The following is a 20,790-nucleotide window of genomic DNA, read 5'->3' as shown; positions in this document are numbered from 1 at the left end:
TTACAGATGACAGGAAAAATTGAATAATAACAAAAGTGGAATTTTGACAAAAATTGGGAAATTTCACAACTGAATTCTTTATACTATCAATTTTGCTACAATCACATAGAATATATAGGGATTTAGAAGTTCATAAAGACATATCTTTACTGTTAGACCACATTATGATAATAGTACAGCGCAGTTTTGTCCACTAGATGACAGCACAAGTACGCTGTACCCAGGCCTGTTTCTCTGGTTTCTATGGCAAACTTGTGAAATGTTTGAACTGTTGGTAGATTTGATGTCGACGGCTCTGAAGAAGAAAACTACATGGCAGGTCAAAATATGCATAACTTTAATTCCGTGGTATGACTGACTGTTATGGTAATGTATTGTGATGTTAATGTAGTGGTCTGGCATTTTTTTGGCACAATGAAAAGGCTTACAGTGCACACCCCATTTATTCTTTCATGTATGAGTATTGCTTTCTGTAAAAGTAAAAGTAAAACAGCTGCAGGTAGACTAAAAATTTACAAATATTTTTCAAGGATTACAGAAAATGGGAGCGAAATACAAGACCTAAACCTCTGCTCTGGGCAACTCCTCATCATAAAACTAACAAAGAAGAAATCAGACCATCTCCGACTGGAAAATCAGGTGTAAACATGAGTATGTGTGGATTAAAGCTGGAGGCATATCTGTGTTTATTAATTCTTTTGAAATCTCTGCTTTATGAACAGGAAAATCTCAATCTGATGTCCACAATGATTTCACAACACTCCCCAAATTCCCTTCAAGAAGGACTACTGAAAAAGTGGAACAGCACCAGATCACCTCAAAAGACGAAATACAACATCAAAGAACTGATGGTGTGTACTATAAAGAAGTAAAGCAGAATTTTTTAATAGTTCACTTGTGCTTAGTTTGGTGTATATGCCATATCGACAGCTGCGATCTCTTGTAGTTACTCATCAAATCCAGGAAAGAAGCAATAAAAGACCTGGAGGAGCTCTGTGAACAGCTTCAAGGAAGGAACCTGCAGATGGCCAGAAACATAATGGAGACAGACAGAAGCTCATTCGCCAGAACCAATGAACTACTCATCCAGACAGAGCAAAAGAGGGTGAGCATCTTTCGATCCTACTGTACACACACTGTGCACTGAACTTTTTCAAAATTTTGCATGTATTGAGTATCCCTAACCAGTGAAATATGATCTTTTATGTTTTTTCTAGAGATCAACGGTAGCTTTGAAACGATGGAATGACTGTCTTATTAAAAGTGCCAAAGCAGAGCTGAGAGATATAAAGGAAGCATCACAGACACAACTCAACGGTTAGTTTATACTTCATCAGTTAGTTTTCATCATTTTCAAACGCAATATGTACGCTACACAGCCAAATATTTTAATATATTTTAGAATGTAATTTATTCTTGTGACAGAAAATCCGAACTTTTTAGCAGTTTTCAGTGTCACATGATCCTTCAGAAATCTTTTTAAAATGCTGATTTAGTGCACAAGAAACAAGAAAATTTAAAACAGTTTCTGCTTTATATTTTTGTGGAAACCATAATACATATTATATTTTTTCAGGACTTTTTGTTAAATAGAAAGTTAAAATAACAGCATTTATTTGAAATAAAAATCTTTGGAAGTGTAATTGTTTTAACCTTTTTTTATCAATGTAATGCATACTTGCTGAATAAAAGCACTTCTTTATTATTATTAATAAGAATAATAATAATAATTGTAATGATCCCAGAACTATAGTTCATTCGAACTACATCAAAGCAGGTGCCTAAAATCAAGCATGTACAGGTATATCTCAAAAATTAGAATATCGTGAAAAAGGTCAATATTTTTTGTCACTCATTTCAGAAAATGAAACCCATATATTATATAGATTTATTACACATAGAGTAAAATATTTCAAGCTTTTATTTCTTGAAATTGAGATGATTATGGCTTACAGATAATGAAAATCCAAAATTCAGTGTCTCAGAAAATTTGAATATTACATAAGATCAATAAAAAGGATATTTTAAACAGAAATGTCAGGCTTCTGAAAAGTATGTTCATTTCTATGCACTCAATACTTGGTTGGGCCTCCTTTTGCATGAATTACTGCATCAATGCAATGTGGCATGGAGGTGATCAGCCTTTGGTACTGCTCTGGTGTAATGGAAGCCAAGGTTGCTTTGATTGCGGCCTTCAGGTCATCTGCATTGTTGGGTCTGGTGTCTCTCATCTTCCTCTTGACAATACCCCATAGATTCTCTATGGGGTTCAGGTCAGGCGAGTTTGCTGGCCAATCAAGCACAGTAACACCATGGTCATTGAACCAGCTTTTGGTACTTTTGACAGTGTGGGCAGGTGCCAAGTCCTGCTGGAAAATGAAATCAGCATCTCCATAAAGCTTGTCAGCAGAAGGAAGCATGAAGTGCTCTAAGATTTCCTGGTAGATGGCTGCGTTGACTGTGGACTTCAGAAAACACAGTGGACCAACACCAGCAGATGACATGGCAGCCCAAATCATCACTGACTGTGGAAACTTCACACTGGACTTCAAGCAACATGGATTCTGTGCCTCTCCACTCTTTCTCCAGACTCTGGGACCTTGATTTCCAAATGAAATGCAAAATTCACTTTCATCTGAAAAGAGGACTTTGGACCACTGAGCAACAGTCCAGTTCTTTTTCTCCACAGCCCAGGTAAGATGCTTCTGACGTTGTCTCTGGTTCAGAAGTGGCTTGGTAGCCCTTTTCCTGAAGACGTCTGAGCGTGGAGACTCTTGATGCACTGACTCCAGCTTCAGTCCACTACTTGTAAAGCTCTCCCAAGTGTTTGCGATCAGCTTTGCTTGACAGTATTCTCAAGCTTGCAGTCATCCCTGTTGCTTGTGCACCTTTTCCTACCAAAATTTTCCTTCCAGTCAACTTTGCATTTAATATGCTTTGATACAGCACTCTGTAAACAGCCACACCTTTCAGTAATGACCCTCTGTGACTTACCCTCTTTGTGAAGGGCGTCAGTGTTTGTCTTCTGGATCATTGCCAAGTCAGCAGTCTTCTCCTTTATTGTGGTTTCAAAGAACAAGGGATACCGGAGTTTATACTGTAGGGATGGTCATTAACTGAAACTCAAATGTAAATATTCCAATATTTTGAGATACTGATTTTTTACTTTCATGAGCTATAAGCTCTAATCATCAAAATTAAAACCAAAAAAACTTTTGAAATGTTTTACTTTACATGTAATGAATCTAAAATATATGAAAGTTTCACTTTTTGAAATAAGTTACAAGAAAAAGCTTGTATTAATTATAATCTTCTTTGTGGTAGAGAAAGCTGCTTACATGTAGGCTACGGGAAACAGCAAAGATGTTGAATTAAACATACACACAATCAGCGTTTCCACATGTTTATACTGCTTACATAAGTTTCAAAATTAAATTATTTTATCGGCACATCGGTTTTGAAAATGACCGATACTGATAATCATAAAAATGCTTAATATGCTTAGTATCAACATCCTTTTGGCCATATGCTGTTAATGGTAAAGCAAAAACAAACAACCCCAAACTGCAGCAACAAATTTCAGCTGGCTTCATCTGATAAATGTAGGTTTGCAGAAGCAGTTGGATCTGCTAAAAGCGAAGGTGGTAGAGGCTCAGAAAGAGCTCCGCAGACTGAAGACGTACAAAGATATGGAGTTCCCAGTCAAAGCCTTGCAGATTGCAGACATGGAAAGAAAGCTGGACAGACTGAAAGCGATGCAGCAGGTCAAATATGAGTAGGACTTACTGCTGGATGACTGAGTAAAAAGTAATCAAAGTTATATCCAGGAAAATCCTTTATTTATTAAAAAACATATGTGGTTCCAGCTCCCATAAGAACACTTCAATGTGCAATAACATTGTAGTGTATTTGCCCCTTTTTTAATTGACAGAAAGAGCAAGACGATTTGAATCCGTTTTTTAAGAAAGAAATTGTCGATTTGGAGAGATGCAAGTAGTGCTGTCTGCTGTTGATGAGGTAACGAAGCTCTTCTGTGTTGACTTTTAAATATTTATGTTATTTTAAATGGAGATCGTTTTTTAATTTAGTGAAATTTAATATTTTAAAATTCTACACTTATTTACATTGTAAATTTAATTTACTGTATATATTTTTAAGTTGGTAATGGAGATGGAGCAAAAGAATGAAGAGCTAAGGAAGAGTATTCAGGAACTGCAACTATCAAAACCAAAAAACCTCAGGAGAGAGATCTTTCCAGATGTTTTCCTGAAACCAGACAAGTAAGTGGATGATAACATTAAGTTATTGAGGCAAACAGCTTCTTTATCACAAACAGTTCTTATGGCCTCAATTAACACAAGAACATTGCCAAGCTCTTCAGCTGAAGCATTCCCAAGTTATACAATAATTGCGGTTGCAGAGAAACATTCTCACAAAATTGGCCACTTGAAAGGAAGTTCAACAAACCCCTCGAAATGTCTAACAGTGTTAGTGTGACCCGACCCCTCCCATAAACAGATATAGAACAGCAACACTTAGAGAACTTCACTGTCAAGAGCCTTCTCAAACACACTGACAGCACACAGCCCATGAGAATTTAACTTCCAGTATGAGATAAGATGCTCATTTAATGCATTGAGAACCAATTTAAAGAAACAGTTCACCCGAAAAATTATCATGGCATTATCATGTTGTTCCAAAGCTGTGAGACTTCCTTGCAAAAGAAGAAATTCTGAAGGAAGTCACAACTGTTTTTGTCTATTTAAAGACAATAGGGTCCAAAACCAAATTAGACCCCCTTGACTTTCATTGTATAAAGTAAAAAAAAAAAAAAAAAAATCATTGTTCGTTTCCTAAAAGCATCATTAGCCTATTGTGGTTGCAAGTTTCGCCATTACTAAGATTTGAGTGTACAGTACAGTCATCAGGATCTCCACCACTTTCATGTGTCGTCATTAATAACAGTCCTATGTTGTTGAAACAATGTGTGACCATATTGGAAATGACATGAGAGTGAGTACAAGATGGCTGAATTTAAATTTTTGGGTGAACGATCGTGCAAATATGTATGATGAGCAACATGCTCACTAACCCAGTAAGCTTTTTTGGAGACTGGAGTGGAGCGTTGCAAATCAGATACTGTAAACTAGAGGAAAAAGTACCCTATCTACTTTCAAACAAATGCTTGGTTTGGAAAAAGCATTGAGCTAATGGAGATGGTGTTATATTACACAGTTTTGGAAAAGACTCCAAAGGCCATCTTAAAGATAAATGAAGAATAAGAGATTGCTGTGCATTCATGGAATCCCTGGCACCCATTAAAGGTTAATGAAGGTTTCACATTTCCCAACAGTCTGTTCCAAAACAGCATGTCATTTTCCTCTCCATGACAATCGGTCATATCTCCAAAACAATCGGACACTTTATTCCAAGTTCCTGCGAGTGCATGCACAACCTCTCGCCACCCATGGGAGCTGTTATTATCACAGATAAGATTTATTCATATGGACCTTCGGTCCTTAAGTGTTTTGCTCTAGGGGACAAAGAATGTGGAAAACAAGCAAAAAACGTTCACATATCATGTCACACTGAGCACCAAGTTATAAAGGTTTCCATTAAATGGAGATAATGATAAACAGATCTGGGATTTCCTGCTTTGCTCGTGACAGAGACGTGGCTTTAGTATCTGCAGATGTACTGAGCCCCAGCAGAGAAAGTTCTCATGTTTCCTGTCTTAAACAAACTGTCTCAGGCTGTGGTGACCATGTTTAAGGGCAGATGTCCTGTAAGGAGTCCTCCTGATTTACATGATCTTTGCACCAAAAAAATGAAGATTCTGTCATCATTTGTTGTTCCAAATCTGTATGAATTTATTCTGTGGAACATGAAAGAAGTATTTTTTGTCCATTGTCCATAGTTTTGGACCCTATTGACATTCATTGTATGGGCAAAAGCTGTTCCTCTGAACATCTTTATTTGGTTTGCAGCAACATGAGGGAGAGTAAATGATGACTGAATTTTCACTTTTGGGTAGGCTATCCCTTTAAGGTCGTATAATGGCTGTATACAGTTACTGTCTGTGGTTTCTGTATTTTAGGTGTACTCCAGATATGGACGTCCATCTCAATATACCCCAAGTGGATTTGCTCCCTGTGTAGCCTTGTGCTGAAGTCATTACCATTTTGAGTCTTCCCTTGAGCTGCTATATATTACTGACGAAAATCAAGGAAGCCACTTCATTAAATAATTTTATTCAGTCAAACAATTGTACATATCTTCTTTTCGTTATTTGTCTTTGCTTTCAGTTTGTTTTATAGGTTTATCATCTCTTTAAAAAAAAAAAAAAGTATATATATATATATATATATATATAATTCTTTTTTTTTTTTTTTTTTTTTTTTTGAGATGATAAACCTATAAAACAAAAGAATATGCACTAGAGTGCAATATATATATATATATATATATATATATATATATATATATATATATATTGCACTCTAGTGCAAATGCCATGATTTACTGATGTGCTTTTTTAGGCATGCAACTGCACACATGTATTTTTGTGTTTCACTAAATAAGCTTCATATGTTAAATGTCCACTTTTATTTGGTAAGTAGTAACAAAATGCCTCTTTACAAGCAAGTTTTTTTCTATTAGCATACCTACAATAGTCTCATTGTAAATATACTAATATTCAGACATTTTTGAAAGAAGCCTCTAAGGCCATTTATTTGATCTAAAATACAGTAAAATATTTATATTGTGATATTAGCATTTAAAGGTAATTTAAAACTGTTTTAATAATGTTTCAAAATTTTATTTATTCCTGTTCTTCCAAAATTGAATTTTCAGCAAACATTACTCCAGTCTTAAGTGTCACAATAAAATTATGATTTGGTGTTCAAAAAACATTTGTACATTTTACAGTGTTGAAAATAGTTGTGCTGCTTAATATTTTGTGAGAACCAACCGTGATACTTTTTTTGCCCAGGATTCTATGATGAATAGAAATTTCAAAAGAACAGCATTTATTGTCTTTACTGTAACTTCTGATCAGTTTATTGTATCCTTGCTGGATAAAGTACTAAATGACTTTCAATCAATCAATCAATCAAAATAATAATAAAAAAAAATCTTACTGACCCCAACCTTTTGAACGGTGATGTATGGCAAAGTCTTAAAATGTACAACATATATATATACAGTCATGGCCAAAAATATCGGCACCCTTTGTAAATATTACCAAAGAAGGCTGTGAAAATTAATCTGCATTGTTAATCCTTTTGATCTTTTATTTTTAAAAAATCACAAAAATCTAACCTTTCATTGGATAATAAGAATTTAAAATGGGGGGAAATATCATTATGAAATAAATGTTTTTTTTCTTAAATACACATTGGACACAATTATTGGCACCCCTAGAAATTCTTATGAGTAAAATATCTCTGAAGTATATTCCCATTCATATTCACAATTTTGAGCACTCCAGGGTGATTATGAACATGAAATAATCCAAATTCCCTTAATCATCCATCACAATGAGAAAAACCAAAGAATATATCTCTCATGTGCAGCAAAAGATAATTGAGCTTCACAAATTAGTGAAGTGGCTTTAAGAAAAGAGCTAGAGCAGTGAAAATCCCCATTTCCACCATCAGGGCAATAATAAAGAATTTTCAATCAATAGAAAATATTACAAAACTGCCTGGAAGAGGACGTGTGTCTATATCGTCCTAATGCACGGTGAGGAGGAGAGTTTGAGTGGCTAAAGACTCTCCAAGGACCACAGCTGGAGAATTACAGAAAATAGTTGAGTCTCGTGGTCCGAAAACCTTTAAAAAAATTGTCAAACAGCACCTACATCACCACATGTTGTTTGGGAGTGTTTCAAGAAACATTCTCCTAGCTCATCCAAAAACAAACTCCAGCATATTCAGTAATCAGACACGACTGGAACTTCAAATGGGACTGGCTTCTATGGTCAGATAAAACTAAAAAATTAGCTTTTTAGCAGCAAACAATCAAGATGGGTTTGGTGAACACAGGGATAAAAAGTACCCCATGTGTACAATGAAAAATACTGCTGTATTTGTGATGTTGTGGGCCTATATTTCTGCTGGAGGTCCTGGACATCTTGTTTAGACACATGGCATCATGGATTCTATCAAATACCAACAGATAAAAAAATCAATAAGTGACTGAATCTGTTAGAAATCTTATAATGGGCCATGTTTGGATCTTCCAACCGTACAATAATCCAAACACAAACCTCAAAAACAACACAAAAATTAGTCACTGAGAACAAAACCAAGCTTCTGCTGGCCATTCCAGTCCTCTGACCTGAACCCTGTAGAAAATGAATGAGGTGAACTGAAGAGGACAAGCACCATCATGGAGCTGGGAATCTGAAGGATCTGGAGAGATTCTGGGTGAAGGAATGGTCTCTGATCTCTTGTCAGGTGTTCTCTAACCTCATCAGGCATTATAGGAGAACATTTAGAGCTGTTAAACTGGCAAATGGAGGTTTCAAAAAGTATTTAATAAAATGGTGCTGTTAATTGTGGCCAATGTGTATTAGAGAAAAACATTTATTTCATAATTATATTTCCCCCATTTTAAATTCTTATTATTCAATGAAAGGTTAGATTTTTGTGAATTTTTTTAATAAAATATGAAAAGGATTAACAATGCAGATTAATTTTCACAGCCTTCTTTGATTATATTTACCAAGGGTGCCGATATTTTTTGCCATGATTGTATATATATATATATATATATGTGTGTGTGTGTGTGTGTGTGTGTGTGTGTGTGTGTGTGTGTACCTACTTAACCATATTTTGGGGACAAATTTGTACCCAAAAGTGAGGTAAACCTGACAAAATCTCCAAAAACCTCCCTTTGGGGACGTCCTCATTTGTAAAACGGATTTAAAAATAAACTAAACAAAGTTTTTTTGAAATTGTAAAAATGCAGAAAGTCTCCTGTGAGGGCTAAGTTTAGGTGTAGGGCAATAGCACATACAGTTTGTACAGTATAAAAATCATTACGCCTATGGGATGTCCCCATTTAGATAGCTAAGTAAACGTGTGTGTGTGTATTTATAAATAAATAAATATATATATATATATATATATATACACACACACACACGCACACACAAACTTGTACTTTATTTACATGCCCCTTGCAGAATATGCAATATGTTAATAATTTTAATAAAATAAGAGGGATCATGAAAATTGCATGTTATTGTTTATTTAATACTGTCCTGAATAAGCTATTTCACATAACAGATGTTTATATATTCTCCACAAGACAAAATAATAACTGAATTCATAAAAAATGACCCCATTCAAAAGTTTGCGTACCCTTGAATCCTAATACTGTCATTTCCTAACATTTTTCACAGTACTTTGTATTGTTTGCAAAGCATATAAATATGCAATTGCAGCCTAAATTTTTGCAGAAGATGCTCATAATCAGTCAGTGTTCCCATGTCGGAGGACCACAATGTTGAAGTTTAGTACCAGTCAGCAAGCAACTTTTATTGCAGTTAATGACACTTTAAAGTGTCAATCCTCCAAGTATGTGCTTCATTTTATGACTATATATGACTCTATTTACCTTGCAAATGGAGCATTTCAAAGCCATTTTGCAAACCGTGAAACAGTAGTTTTGTGACATTGATGTAATTGACCAAAGTGTGGGAACATGGCTTTCTCTGTAAACAGTTATGGATTTCAGCACCCCGGTGTATGGGCGACTGGTTTGATTACTTTTGTTGTTTCATTTGGAAAAGATTCAGCTGAGACTCAGAGAATTAAAAATTCCTGGTAAAAAAAATAAAATAAATCCACTGCGAGATCTAAGCAGGGGATAAACCTTCTTTCCTCTATTTAACTGTTGCAAGGATTCTGAGCTTCTTTTTTTTCCCATGTGTATTCGGTTCTGGAATGCTTTTTCCAATAAATAAAACTTATTTTAAAAACAGAAATACTAAATAGATGCAATAAAATTGCAACATTCATTGTCCAATTGCATAAGCACCAAGAAAAGAAACAGCTGTGGATGTTTGTCTCTAAAGAAAAATAAATGCAATGTGTGTGGTTTCACATTGCATGACTTCCCAGTGATGATATCATTAAATCAAGATGCGTTTTACATCAAAGCAGCCGGACTAATGAGAAACTCCTGATAACGTATGATATCTCAGCTCAGCTTTAAGCAGGAAATGACAGACCATCGACGTCATGGGGATGGAGTGGGACGGTGCAAAAAGGCACATTATAACATTTCGTGGCCCTGGATGATGTTGAAAGAAGCTCAACGAGGACCCACGAGACTTACAGTTGAGGACCCATTCGTTGAGCTGTGTTTATGGATCATGTGAGTAATATAAACAGAAAGCACGTTCTGAGCTCGAGCTGCGTTGGCAACAGGAGCCCACCTGTGTTTAATCACAAAGACACGATACATGCAACTACACACCGATCCAGCTCTGAGGGCTGACGCTCGAAGTCTACAAGTGGAAGGATGAACTGAGAAGGACTCCTTGCTTGTGTTGAGATAAAGGTGAGTGAAAGGTCACAGACGTGAACTCGCCGATGTTTTTCCTTCCTTGCGCGCGGTGCGGGTGAGATGAGGCTGTGACAGACAGCGCGGGAGATTGGGAGAAATGCTTCATTCCGCTCTTAAATTTTTAAAAGCGTTGTGGAACTCTCGGGGCTGTTGCTATGACTGCAGCGGTGTAGCATTCCCTTGCAGCCGGCACTTCAAACTCCACTGCGCGCAAAATGATTGATTCACTACCAGTAGCTTTTAAACTTTATGTTGCGGCTTTGTGAGAACCTGTATGCTTTAAAACATTCCTTTACGGACATGGTTGTGAGTACACTTCACTTTCTCAATATGTTTTTATCGGAGTATGTCTGATTTGTTCAGCTGTTTTGTTTATTAATGCATAAAAAAATTCAATTGTATGAATATAACCTACTGAGGACACCGGGAGTAGTTGTCACAAAGATTTCAGCAACTATGTTTGGAGTAAGAAGTCGAAATAGACTAATGCTTGTTTTTCGCTCTCAGTGGTTTCCTAGTAGACACGTGAACACACAACCACAATGCCATATATAAACAACGAGAAAACTTAAGTTTTGTTCTTAGAATGGGGCAAGTTGTCGCATGCTTTAAATGTCATACATGCATACAATTTACAATTTTTTTACATTTGATTTTGAATCCAACAATGTATAAAGTAGGCTATTATGGTTATTATTAAAAAATAACTATTTTAAGTTCTAAATATTTGGTGTCATTTTGTATGGGCATACCGAAATTGACTAAATACTAAATATATATATATATATATATATATATATATACCAACTATTCACTGGAATAAAAAGTGTGACAACTAGCTCCAGTCTCTTCAGTGCTACCAGTTACAAAGTTTACACATTTTTATGTTTCTAATGATTTAAATATCCAATGCTCAAAATTATTAATGTAAACACATATAAACAGTGCATAAGGTCTTTACAAAATATGTAAAGAAATCAGCATTACAATCTTTTTTAACTGGATAATAAAGGAGAAGCAGTCAACAAGTGACTCCTAAAAAAATCATCTCATGATGCACATCAAGAAGTTTTTTTACTACTGGTGTATGATGTATATGTAGTGAATCAAACAGTATTGCATTAACTACAGGGTAATTGTAACAAAAATATGCTCAGACTGTTTGTTTTCCTGTCACTTTTTGTTCAGGCATACCTATGTTTATAAGATGACACTCAACACACAGAAAGAGGGAAAGGAACCACTGAGGAGAAGAGCGAGTACTCCCATCCCCTCCTCTCGTCAAGGAGACAAGGGAGAAAGAGACCCCTCCGCTGACCCCTATCACCCTCCGCTCGCCCAATCAGCCTCGTACCACCCCGGAGACAAGAGCATCCACTCACGGGCCAACTGGTCTTCAGACTCCGAGTCAGACAGCTCAGGAGCCGAGTGTCTTTATCGCGTGGTTTTATTGGGGGATCATGGTGTGGGGAAGTCAAGCCTTGCAAACATTTTTGCTGGAATACAAGAGAAGGATGCCCACCAACACATTGGAGGTATAAAATCCAAAATATATTAATAAATAAATTAAGCCATTTTGTGGATATTTGTTCATGTCTACCTTTTATATCAGTCGAGTTGATTCAGTTGGTTCGGTTCAGTCAACTGAATGTTACCGTTTAACTGTAAATATAGCATTGATGCGCTACTGTAAAAACGCATGGCATTGTAAGGCCTAAATTAACCTTGACTAAACTGTTAGATCTGCGTCATTGATTGCACTCTCAAATTGTCACGTGTCCAGACTGATCCTAAAACATTAATTGTATGGTGATATTGATTTAATACGTCGGTCAGAGCAAACAGTACATACAGTACATTGATTTGCAGCTGTTATCTAGAGCATTGTTGCCTGTTTTATTCCTTTAAGCACAGATTTTAAACTTTGCAGTGGTTTAAACATTATATTTGAATGCTATAAATGTAGAATCATTTCGCTCTATTTTGCTGAAATGTGGTCATTACTTTTAACCGGACAGCACTTGACTGATTTAAAGTCAGCACCATAGTGTGGTCTTTCCCATTTGTCCAGTCCTGTCCATCTTTGGTGTCCCAAAGGTGTGAGACAATCCATTTTGACTTACACAAAACTGGTCCATCAAAGACCTATGTATAAACGTACCAGTTTAAATTGGCTTAAATATTAAGCACACAGATTTATGCGTCTCCCTAATGCATTGAACTATGCAAAATGCCTTTAACAAAGCAGTAAATGAGCGTCTGTGAGTGGCAATCTGTTGACCTACATGTTGTTTTTGTCTAACAGCATATGGCCTTATGTCTCGTGGCTGTGTTGGCTTTGACCTGAGCAGAACATCATCCTGTAAATAATCATGTCATTGACAGACTGATGTGTGTATATTGATTCTTGTATCTGTAGAGACATAGTTGGCTACACTTCTACGTGCTAAATAAAAGCACTTTTTAATATTTTCCTTTATGCATTTAGATGAATGATTTTACTGTTTTTGGAAGATCTTCTATGCTTACCCAGGGTGCATTTAAGAGTGCAGTCATATTGTGAAATATTATTACAGTTTAAAATGTTTCCCAATTTAATATATTTTAAAATGGAATTTATTCCTGTGACGGCAAAGCTGAATTTTCAGCAGCCGTTACTCCAGTCTACAGTGTCAGTCTTCAGAAATCATTCTAAAATGCTGATTTTTGTGCTCAAGAAACATTTCACATTATTATCAGTGTTAAAAACCACTCAATATGTGTTTTTTAAAGATTATTTAATGAATTCAATGAAAGTTCAAAAGTATTAGTAAAAATTTCCTCAAAAAACGAATTACTTTTACAAATTAACTTTTAACGATAGATAGATAGATAGATAGATAGATAGATAGATAGATAGATAGATAGATAGATAGATATAGATAAAGTCTTAATGGCTTTTTTTGAGTGATATATTTGTTTTAAATGCTTTATAATTGCATTGCATTAATTAGACTGAAGAGACTTAAAAAGATCAACATGGTGCTATCGGATCTGTAAAGATGTGTGCACTGAGAACTCTCTTCTCTGTAGGGCATGTCTGGGTTATATGTTAGATTTGGTCTTAACATTTAGATGCTAGCTGACATGAGGCATTGAAGTTGATTAAGAACACTGTTATTCTTTATCGTGAATTCACCTTTCATAGCCAAGTTTGTCCTTAAGTGCTATACATCTTGTAGAGGTCTCGAAAAGTGACAGAGCAAATGTGGAAAAATGAGACAAGGTCAGTATCAACCTAGACTGGAGCAAAGTGTGTTTTATCTTCTTGTCAAACTAGCTATGCGATCAGTTTATCAGACACGGCTCAGTGATCTTTCCACCCTTCCACTTCACATGCATTTTTCACGCTTGCGATTATAATAAAGCACTGTTCAAATATCACAGATTAAAAGCTGCAAAAAATGTTGTTTTTTAACAGTTTGGTCAATTCCTGATAAAGAACAGGAAAAATACTTAAAAAATTATTTTAAAAAGCAATAATATAATATAATATAATTTCCCAATACATTGTGCATACACACAAATCTATAATTTCCAAGAAACCGTTTATATATTTATATATATTTAAAAATAAAAAAGTATTTAAAGGTAAAAAGTATGTTTCTGGGAAGTCACATAGGGGTAATTTATGTTGTTGTTTTCAGTTTTTAATGTAGTATTTTTTTCTGCGTGTTGGTTAGGTCACATGTCTTTAATTGGCGGACAAAAGTTTTATTTATTAATATGCAGTGAAATGCTTTTTATAAACTTTGATAGTTAAAATACACATTTAAATAGTAAATTATGCCGAATTACTTGAGGTTTTCATTTTAAGAATTTTTATAAGTCTATTTCTTTATTATAAAATCTTTATTCTGTCTTTGTCTGCCACAAAATAAATAAAATTAATGTAAAATGCAGAAATGAAAAACACGAGCAATGTAGAATAGATGAGCTTAAGTTTAACTGATTTGAAGTATTTTGAGTAAATTAATAGATAGGACAAAAAATGAGTGTCAGTGTCATTGACCTAGGTGTTTGTAGCATCTCTCCTTACATGGCAATGATGTTTTGGATGTCAGATTGATGTCACTGATGTTTTGTGCCCAATCAACTGAAAGTAGTGTGCATGTTTCTTTAGAGGATACATATGAGAGAACCCTCATGGTCGATGGGGAGGAGACAACCCTAGTTGTGATGGACACATGGGAAACAGAAAAACAGGTATGCATACATCAATGTCTCAACATATTCGCCTTAGTAACCTACACATTGAATTACCGAATGTAAATAAAGGAAAATCTGAAGGCATGTGGTCTTCAGAGGGTTGCTTGTGTCTGTCTGCCAACCACGAGTCTGTGCTTTGCAGACACAAGTCTCACCTACAGGGCTACAATGCCCTTTGTGCAGTGCTGTGGAAAAAACATGGCCACTTGCTGCCAGTGGCTAAACTCCACTGAGCGATGCCCTGCAGTGAGCAAGCAACATGCAGCTGGCCCCTGCTGCTGACCACACAGCCAAGTACACTGATCGCTCTGGGGCCTAATTACACTGCCGTCGATGACTCTCCTCTCTGAGGTCTGTCTGGCAATAAGGCTTTTCTGGTCTCTGGAATTGACAGAGATATTACAGAGATAAATTATTCTGTATTTACAGATTACGGGGAGAAAAATCTTACAATGCACAACTTTTTTTGACACTCAGCTTTCAGTTGTTTGTTGTTCATCTCTCAGTACATGCACAGTTGTTTAAAGGGATAGTTCGTCCTAAAACAAAAATCTGTCATTATTTAGTCACCCTCATGTCATTCCAAACCTCTTTGACTTGCTATCTTCTATAAAAAATTTTGAAGAACATCCTGGCCATTTTTTCCTTAAATAAGGAATGAGGACTACAAAATGGCAACAAAAAAACATGAAAGTATAATAAGTTTTTTGAAAGAATCTCTTATGCTCACCAAAGCTGCATTTATTTGATTTAAAATTACAATAAAAACAGTAATATTGTGAAATATTACAATTTAAAGTAATTATTATTATAATGTTTTGTAATCAGTGTTGGGGAGTAGTTAACTACAAGTAGCGACGCTACTAACTTAACTACATTTTTCAGTAGCTTGGCAGTAGCTCAGTTGCTTTTTAAACAGTGTAGCTTTTCCAGTAGCTAACTACTTTTTGCAGCAAGTAGCGGTGTAGCGCGATCACAAGCTACATTGCGTTTTGTCGAGCCTGCGCGAATCAGCGCGAAGCAAGCATATTCTTCTTGTTTGATTACAAACTCATTTTTTGCCATTACCGCCACCTGTTGTTTAATCACGCATCTTGCGGCTAACAGTTCACTGACGTACAGAAGTGGGTTGACACACCCATATTATCCATGATGGAGCAAGACGTGGCGGCAGATTTGGAGGATGGAGAAACAACTAACGTTAATTACCCATGGCCTTCTTTGTCCAAGTTCATGTCTCTCAAAGAAACGACAAGTAATAATTACACTTTTTGTAACAGTCTGAGATATTTGAGTGTTGTGTGTAATAAAACAATACTCTTTGAAATCATAATTGTATTGCATTGTTTTAAACACTAAATATTTTACTTAAAACATTCCTCAGACACTTATTCAGTTATTTATAATATACGTTGTTCAAAAAAATCAAAAGTAGTTTCAATGTAGCTAGCTACTTTTTGATAATAACTTGTAGTGTAGCTAACTACTTTTCCAAAAGGGTAGCTTGACTGTAGTTTAACTACTTTAACTTACGAGTAGCTTGTAGCTTGTCAAACTACAGTTTCAGAGTAGCTTCCCCAACACTGTTTGTAATATATAAAAATTAAAAAAAAGTTTTCCTGTGATGCAAAGCGAACTTTTCAACATTTTTCTCCAGTCTTTAGTGTCACATGATCCTTCAGAAATCATTCTAATATGCTTATTTGGTGCTAAAGAAAGGTATTATTATCATAAGAATTTATTATGTTCATTGAAAAAGTTGTGCAGCTATTTTTGGGGGGAGGGGGAGGCATATATGAACTTTTATAACATTATAAATGTCTTGACTGTTGTTTTCGATCAATTTAATGCATCCTTACTGAACAAAAGTATTTTTTAAAAAGTACCGACCCCAAACCTTTGACTGTTAGTGTAGAAAATATGACATGAGTATGGACTACTATTATGATACTTTTGTTTTTGGAGCTTGAAAGCCTTGTCATTGTTTTGAGAGAATTTTTATTTATTCAGTAAAAATATCTTGTCTTTGTCACTTATTTGTTGTCCATTTAAAGAAAGAACGTTAAGGGGTTTTTTAAACTACATGAGGTTGAGTAAGCAATGAACTAAATTTTAATTTTTTTTTATATATATTTTCCTTTTAAACCACTTTTTTGATGCCCAAGGAGGAAGATGAGAAGTGGGTGCAGGATTACTGCATGCAGGTGGGCAATGCTTACATCATCGTTTACTCCATCACCGACCGCAGCAGCTTTGAAAGCGCATCAGAGTTACGAATCCAGTTGCGTCGCATCCGGCAGGCTGAAAACATTCCCATCATTCTTGTGGGCAACAAAAGTGACTTAGTCAGATCTCGAGAGGTGGCAGTGGAAGGTGAGAAGAGTTTTGATATGTATCATTCACACAGACAGATCATAGTGGGATGATATACACTACCATTAAAAATTTGGTTCGGTATAAGGAAAGATTTTAATGAAAGAATTTGAAGAAATTAATACATTTAATGGGCAACTAAAATAATCATTGATAATGTTACAAAAGATTTCTATTTCAAATAAATGCTGTTCTTTCTATTCATCAAAGAATCCTGAATAAAATGTTTCACTTTTTCCACAAAAATGTTAAGCATCACAACTGTTTTCACCTTGGTAATAAAAAGAAATGTTTCTTGAGCACCAAATCAGCATATTAGAATGATTTTTGAAGGGTCATGTGACACTGAAGACTGGAGTACATTTTCATCAATTATATTTTAATATACTGAAATAGAAAAGTTCATTTAAATTCTAATAATATTGCTGTTTTAGTGTATTTTTAATCAAATAAATGCAAACTTGGTGACTTCTTTCAAAAACATTTTAAAAATCTTACCCCAAACTTTGAATGGTAGGGTATATCACAGTCTAACTCATGAATGCACAATTGTTTGACATGGTGCAGATGCATAAGCCTTCAAAGCCTTGTGACGGGTTTGGTTTTACACAATCCTGGTCTTCTGTGGCAGAGGGTCGGGCTTGCGCGGTGGTATTCGACTGCAAGTTCATAGAAGCCTCTGCCTCTCTCCACCACAACGTTCACGAGCTCTTTGAGGGCATTGTGAGGCAGATCCGACTGCGGCGAGACAGCAAAGAGATCAATGAGCGCCGACGCTCCATCTACAAGCGAAAAGAGAGCATCACCAAGAAAGCCAGACGCTTCCTAGATCGACTTGTAGCCAAGAACAACAAGAAGATGGCCCTGAAAGTGCGCTCCAAGTCCTGTCATGACCTCGCAGTGCTGTGAACCCACAGATCCCTCTCAGCCCTTCAGCTCTGGGTTTCTTTATTTTCTGTTCGTAAGGCAAAAGAGGATTTGTCTTTCTGATAAGACTTCTTTTAAAGTTGGATATTAACATTTTTAGTTTTATTTCAAAATCTAGCATTAACGACTTTTAATTGATTCCCCTGAAGATCTTGAGGTTTTGCTCATTGTTCTTAATCTTATCCCATAGATCAAATTTTTGATAGATGTTTGAATTAAATCAAAGGTTTATTACTATATATCACCAATTAAGTGGGCTTTGTTTTGTAATGAATGATTTATCAATATTTGCCTTATTTGACAAACTGAATAGGCAATAGAATTAATTAACAAGCAATATTTATTGTTTTCCTTAAAAATGATAATTTCACCTTATTGTTTTTTCTAACAAAGGAAGAATTTTGTATACACTGAAAGACATTAGCTATGAGAAACACACTGCTGTGGAAAAGTTAAAGTAGAGACAGCTAAAACCAAAGTTTATTCTGTTGAAGCAAAAAATATTATGGACATGTCAATCATCATGTGAATCAAAAGGGCATGTGAATATCCTCCATAAGCCTGTTACAGTTTAGTTTATTTGAAAGAGGTATTTGAACATTATAAAGGTGTCAGCTATTTTTGCAGGAATAACAACAAAAATAACGGTTTAAGCTATATAGCTCAATGTATTTTTGTCTACTTTTTTGGCACTGGACTTGGAGGGGAAATGTTTTTTTTGTACAACTTAATGTTGTTGGTTTGTAAATATTTATTTCCAAAATTTGTATAATAATAAATGGTTTGAAATATGTAAATACAATTATGCTTTGCATGAATGCAGATATATAACTTTCAATGTTTTTTTTATTATTAAATCCCAATCTGAACTGAGTTTCTGCTTTTTCACACCCAGTCTGTGTTTCAGAAGAACATAAAAGTTCTATTTCATTGTCGCAAGTCTGCCATTCTTGATTCTTTTTAAAGATTTAAATAGTTTTTTATATATTGTTTTATCCAAAAGGTGCACTGCTGTTCATAACGGAAGTATTTGCTCATGTTCCGTGACCTCTCCTCAAACCTGCTACTATTACTTGTGAAAGAATTGTTCAGATATCCAGATTTAAGTGGATGCTGCCCTGAACAACCCCATATTGTCCTTGTTCTCGGCTCTGAGGGCTTTTCTACAACAATATGGAAACAGTGAAATCCAATCACTGAAATTATATTCCTAAAGGACTACGATGAAATGCCACGGTCAGTCCATTTTAGTGTAGTGCTCTATTTAAAGCTATTGAGCAGATTACTCCCTCAAATGCTAATTTTTAGAGGGTGTTTGTTTTATGGGTCATACATAAGGTCAAATGTATTCCAAACCTAAAGGCAATGCAACTGAAAACCGTTATACCTCATTGATTGCATGGTGCTGTTTGTATTCTTAACATCTTCAGCTATAATGCAAAAACAGTAGATATAGACAAGTTCTGCATATCCCAAAGCCAGCCCTCAAAATGACCACTGTAAAGACGTCAAGGTCAAGTTTGTGGATGGTGGATTTCCCAGATGCCGATTAAACCTCATGTATAAAGTTACACTGTCAGTTGAGGGTCACCAATGCAAAGTTTACTCTTAGACCAGATTTGATTTGTGTCCATCTTCCCAAAGAAATTCCTCCAACTGTTGTGTAAAAATTGCTGTTTTTTTTTGTTTGTTTTTTGACATACCAAAAAAATAAAATTGTCATCATTTATTCAACCTAATGTTCCAAACCTGTATTGCATTTTCTTTTTTCTGTGGAACACAAAGATGATTTTTTTTTTTTTTTTAAATAATTAAATTTAAAAAAGTAAAAAAATTAAAAATAAAAACATTTTTGGTTCCACAATGAATGTCAATTGGGGTCTAGTGCTGTTTTAGACTCCGCTGACTTTCATTGTATGTCCAAAAACATTTTTCAAAATATCTTCTTTTGTGTTCCACCGAAGAATAAAAGTCAGGTTTGGAACAATGTGAAGGTATGTACATGATGACAGAATTTCTATTTTTGGGTGAACCATTTCCCTTAAAAGGAATAGTTCACCCAGCAAAAATGAAAATTAGCTGAAAACGTACTGAACCTCAGGCCATCCAAGATGTAGATGCGTTTGTTTCTTCATCGGAACAGATTTGGAGAAATTTAGCATTACATCACTTGCTCACCAGTGGATCCTCTGCAGTGAATGGGTGCCGTCAGAATCCAAAAAACTGATAAAAGCATCACAATAATACATCTTTTCACCTTAAAATATGTTAAATGATGGACTGGAGTCGTGTGGATTGCTTGTTGATTATTGTGATATTTTTATCAGTTGTTTGGGATCTCATTCTGACGTCACCCATCCACTGCAGGTGATCCATTGCTTAGAAATGAAGTGATGTAATGCTAAATTCTTACGATGAAGAAACAAACTCATCTTTACCCTGAATGGCCTGAAGGTGAGAACATTTTAAGGATATTTTCATTTTTGGGGAACTATTCCTTTAACAACTAATGGATATGTATTTTTGCAACAGTTGCTCCTGTGTCCATGTGCTTGAATATTTATCCGCATAGGGAGGACATGCGCTGGGGCAACCACTGTCCAGCACCAGGAAAAGAAGCAGGAGGCCAGAACTGCAATTAGGCCAGCTAGTGTGCTGCGC

At 35.5% G+C, this 20,790-nt stretch overlaps 2 protein-coding genes across 3 annotated transcripts; both read left to right on the top strand.

The window, feature by feature from the left end:
- Positions 1–197: 197 nt before the first annotated feature.
- Positions 198–4,819, top strand: LOC306854781 (uncharacterized protein C20orf96-like; the record flags this gene model as incomplete). Its single annotated transcript, XM_079393013.1, has 7 exons — positions 198–209; positions 723–851; positions 947–1,105; positions 1,218–1,317; positions 3,607–3,807; positions 3,932–4,017; positions 4,159–4,819. The coding sequence occupies 5 exons, from the start codon at positions 198–200 to the stop codon at positions 3,777–3,779; spliced, it is 573 nt and encodes a 190-aa protein (XP_079249139.1). The 3' UTR covers positions 3,780–3,807; positions 3,932–4,017; positions 4,159–4,819.
- A 5,417-nt stretch (positions 4,820–10,236) lies between these two features.
- On the top strand, positions 10,237–19,066 carry LOC306854637 (GTP-binding protein REM 1-like). 2 transcript variants are annotated; one of them, XM_079392816.1, is made up of 5 exons: positions 10,237–10,575; positions 11,770–12,116; positions 14,744–14,826; positions 16,995–17,202; positions 17,834–19,066. In XM_079392816.1, the coding sequence occupies exons 2-5, from the start codon at positions 11,789–11,791 to the stop codon at positions 18,109–18,111; spliced, it is 897 nt and encodes a 298-aa protein (XP_079248942.1). In that variant the 5' UTR covers positions 10,237–10,575; positions 11,770–11,788; the 3' UTR covers positions 18,112–19,066. The 2 variants fall into 2 exon arrangements, with proteins under 2 accessions (XP_079248942.1, XP_079248943.1); XM_079392817.1 differs by lacking the exon at positions 16,995–17,202 and having other exon boundaries at positions 10,238–10,575; positions 17,770–19,060.
- Positions 19,067–20,790: the final 1,724 nt, after the last annotated feature.

The sequence above is a fragment of the Barbus barbus genome (assembly GCF_936440315.1).
Source record: "Barbus barbus genome assembly, chromosome: 35".
In the NCBI taxonomy this organism is placed as follows: Eukaryota; Metazoa; Chordata; class Actinopteri; order Cypriniformes; family Cyprinidae; genus Barbus; species Barbus barbus.
Note: the sequence above shows the minus strand (reverse complement) of the source record. Positions and strands in the feature narration are given on the sequence as shown.

Coding starts and splice junctions, on each gene's coding strand:
- LOC306854637 (XM_079392816.1), top strand. CDS start 11,789: ATGACACTCAACACACAGAAAGAGGGAAAGGAACCACTGAGGAGAAGA. Junction 12,117..14,743: donor TGCCCACCAACACATTGGAG/GTATAAAATCCA, acceptor ATGTTTCTTTAG/AGGATACATATGAGAGAACC. Junction 14,827..16,994: donor CATGGGAAACAGAAAAACAG/GTATGCATACAT, acceptor TTGATGCCCAAG/GAGGAAGATGAGAAGTGGGT.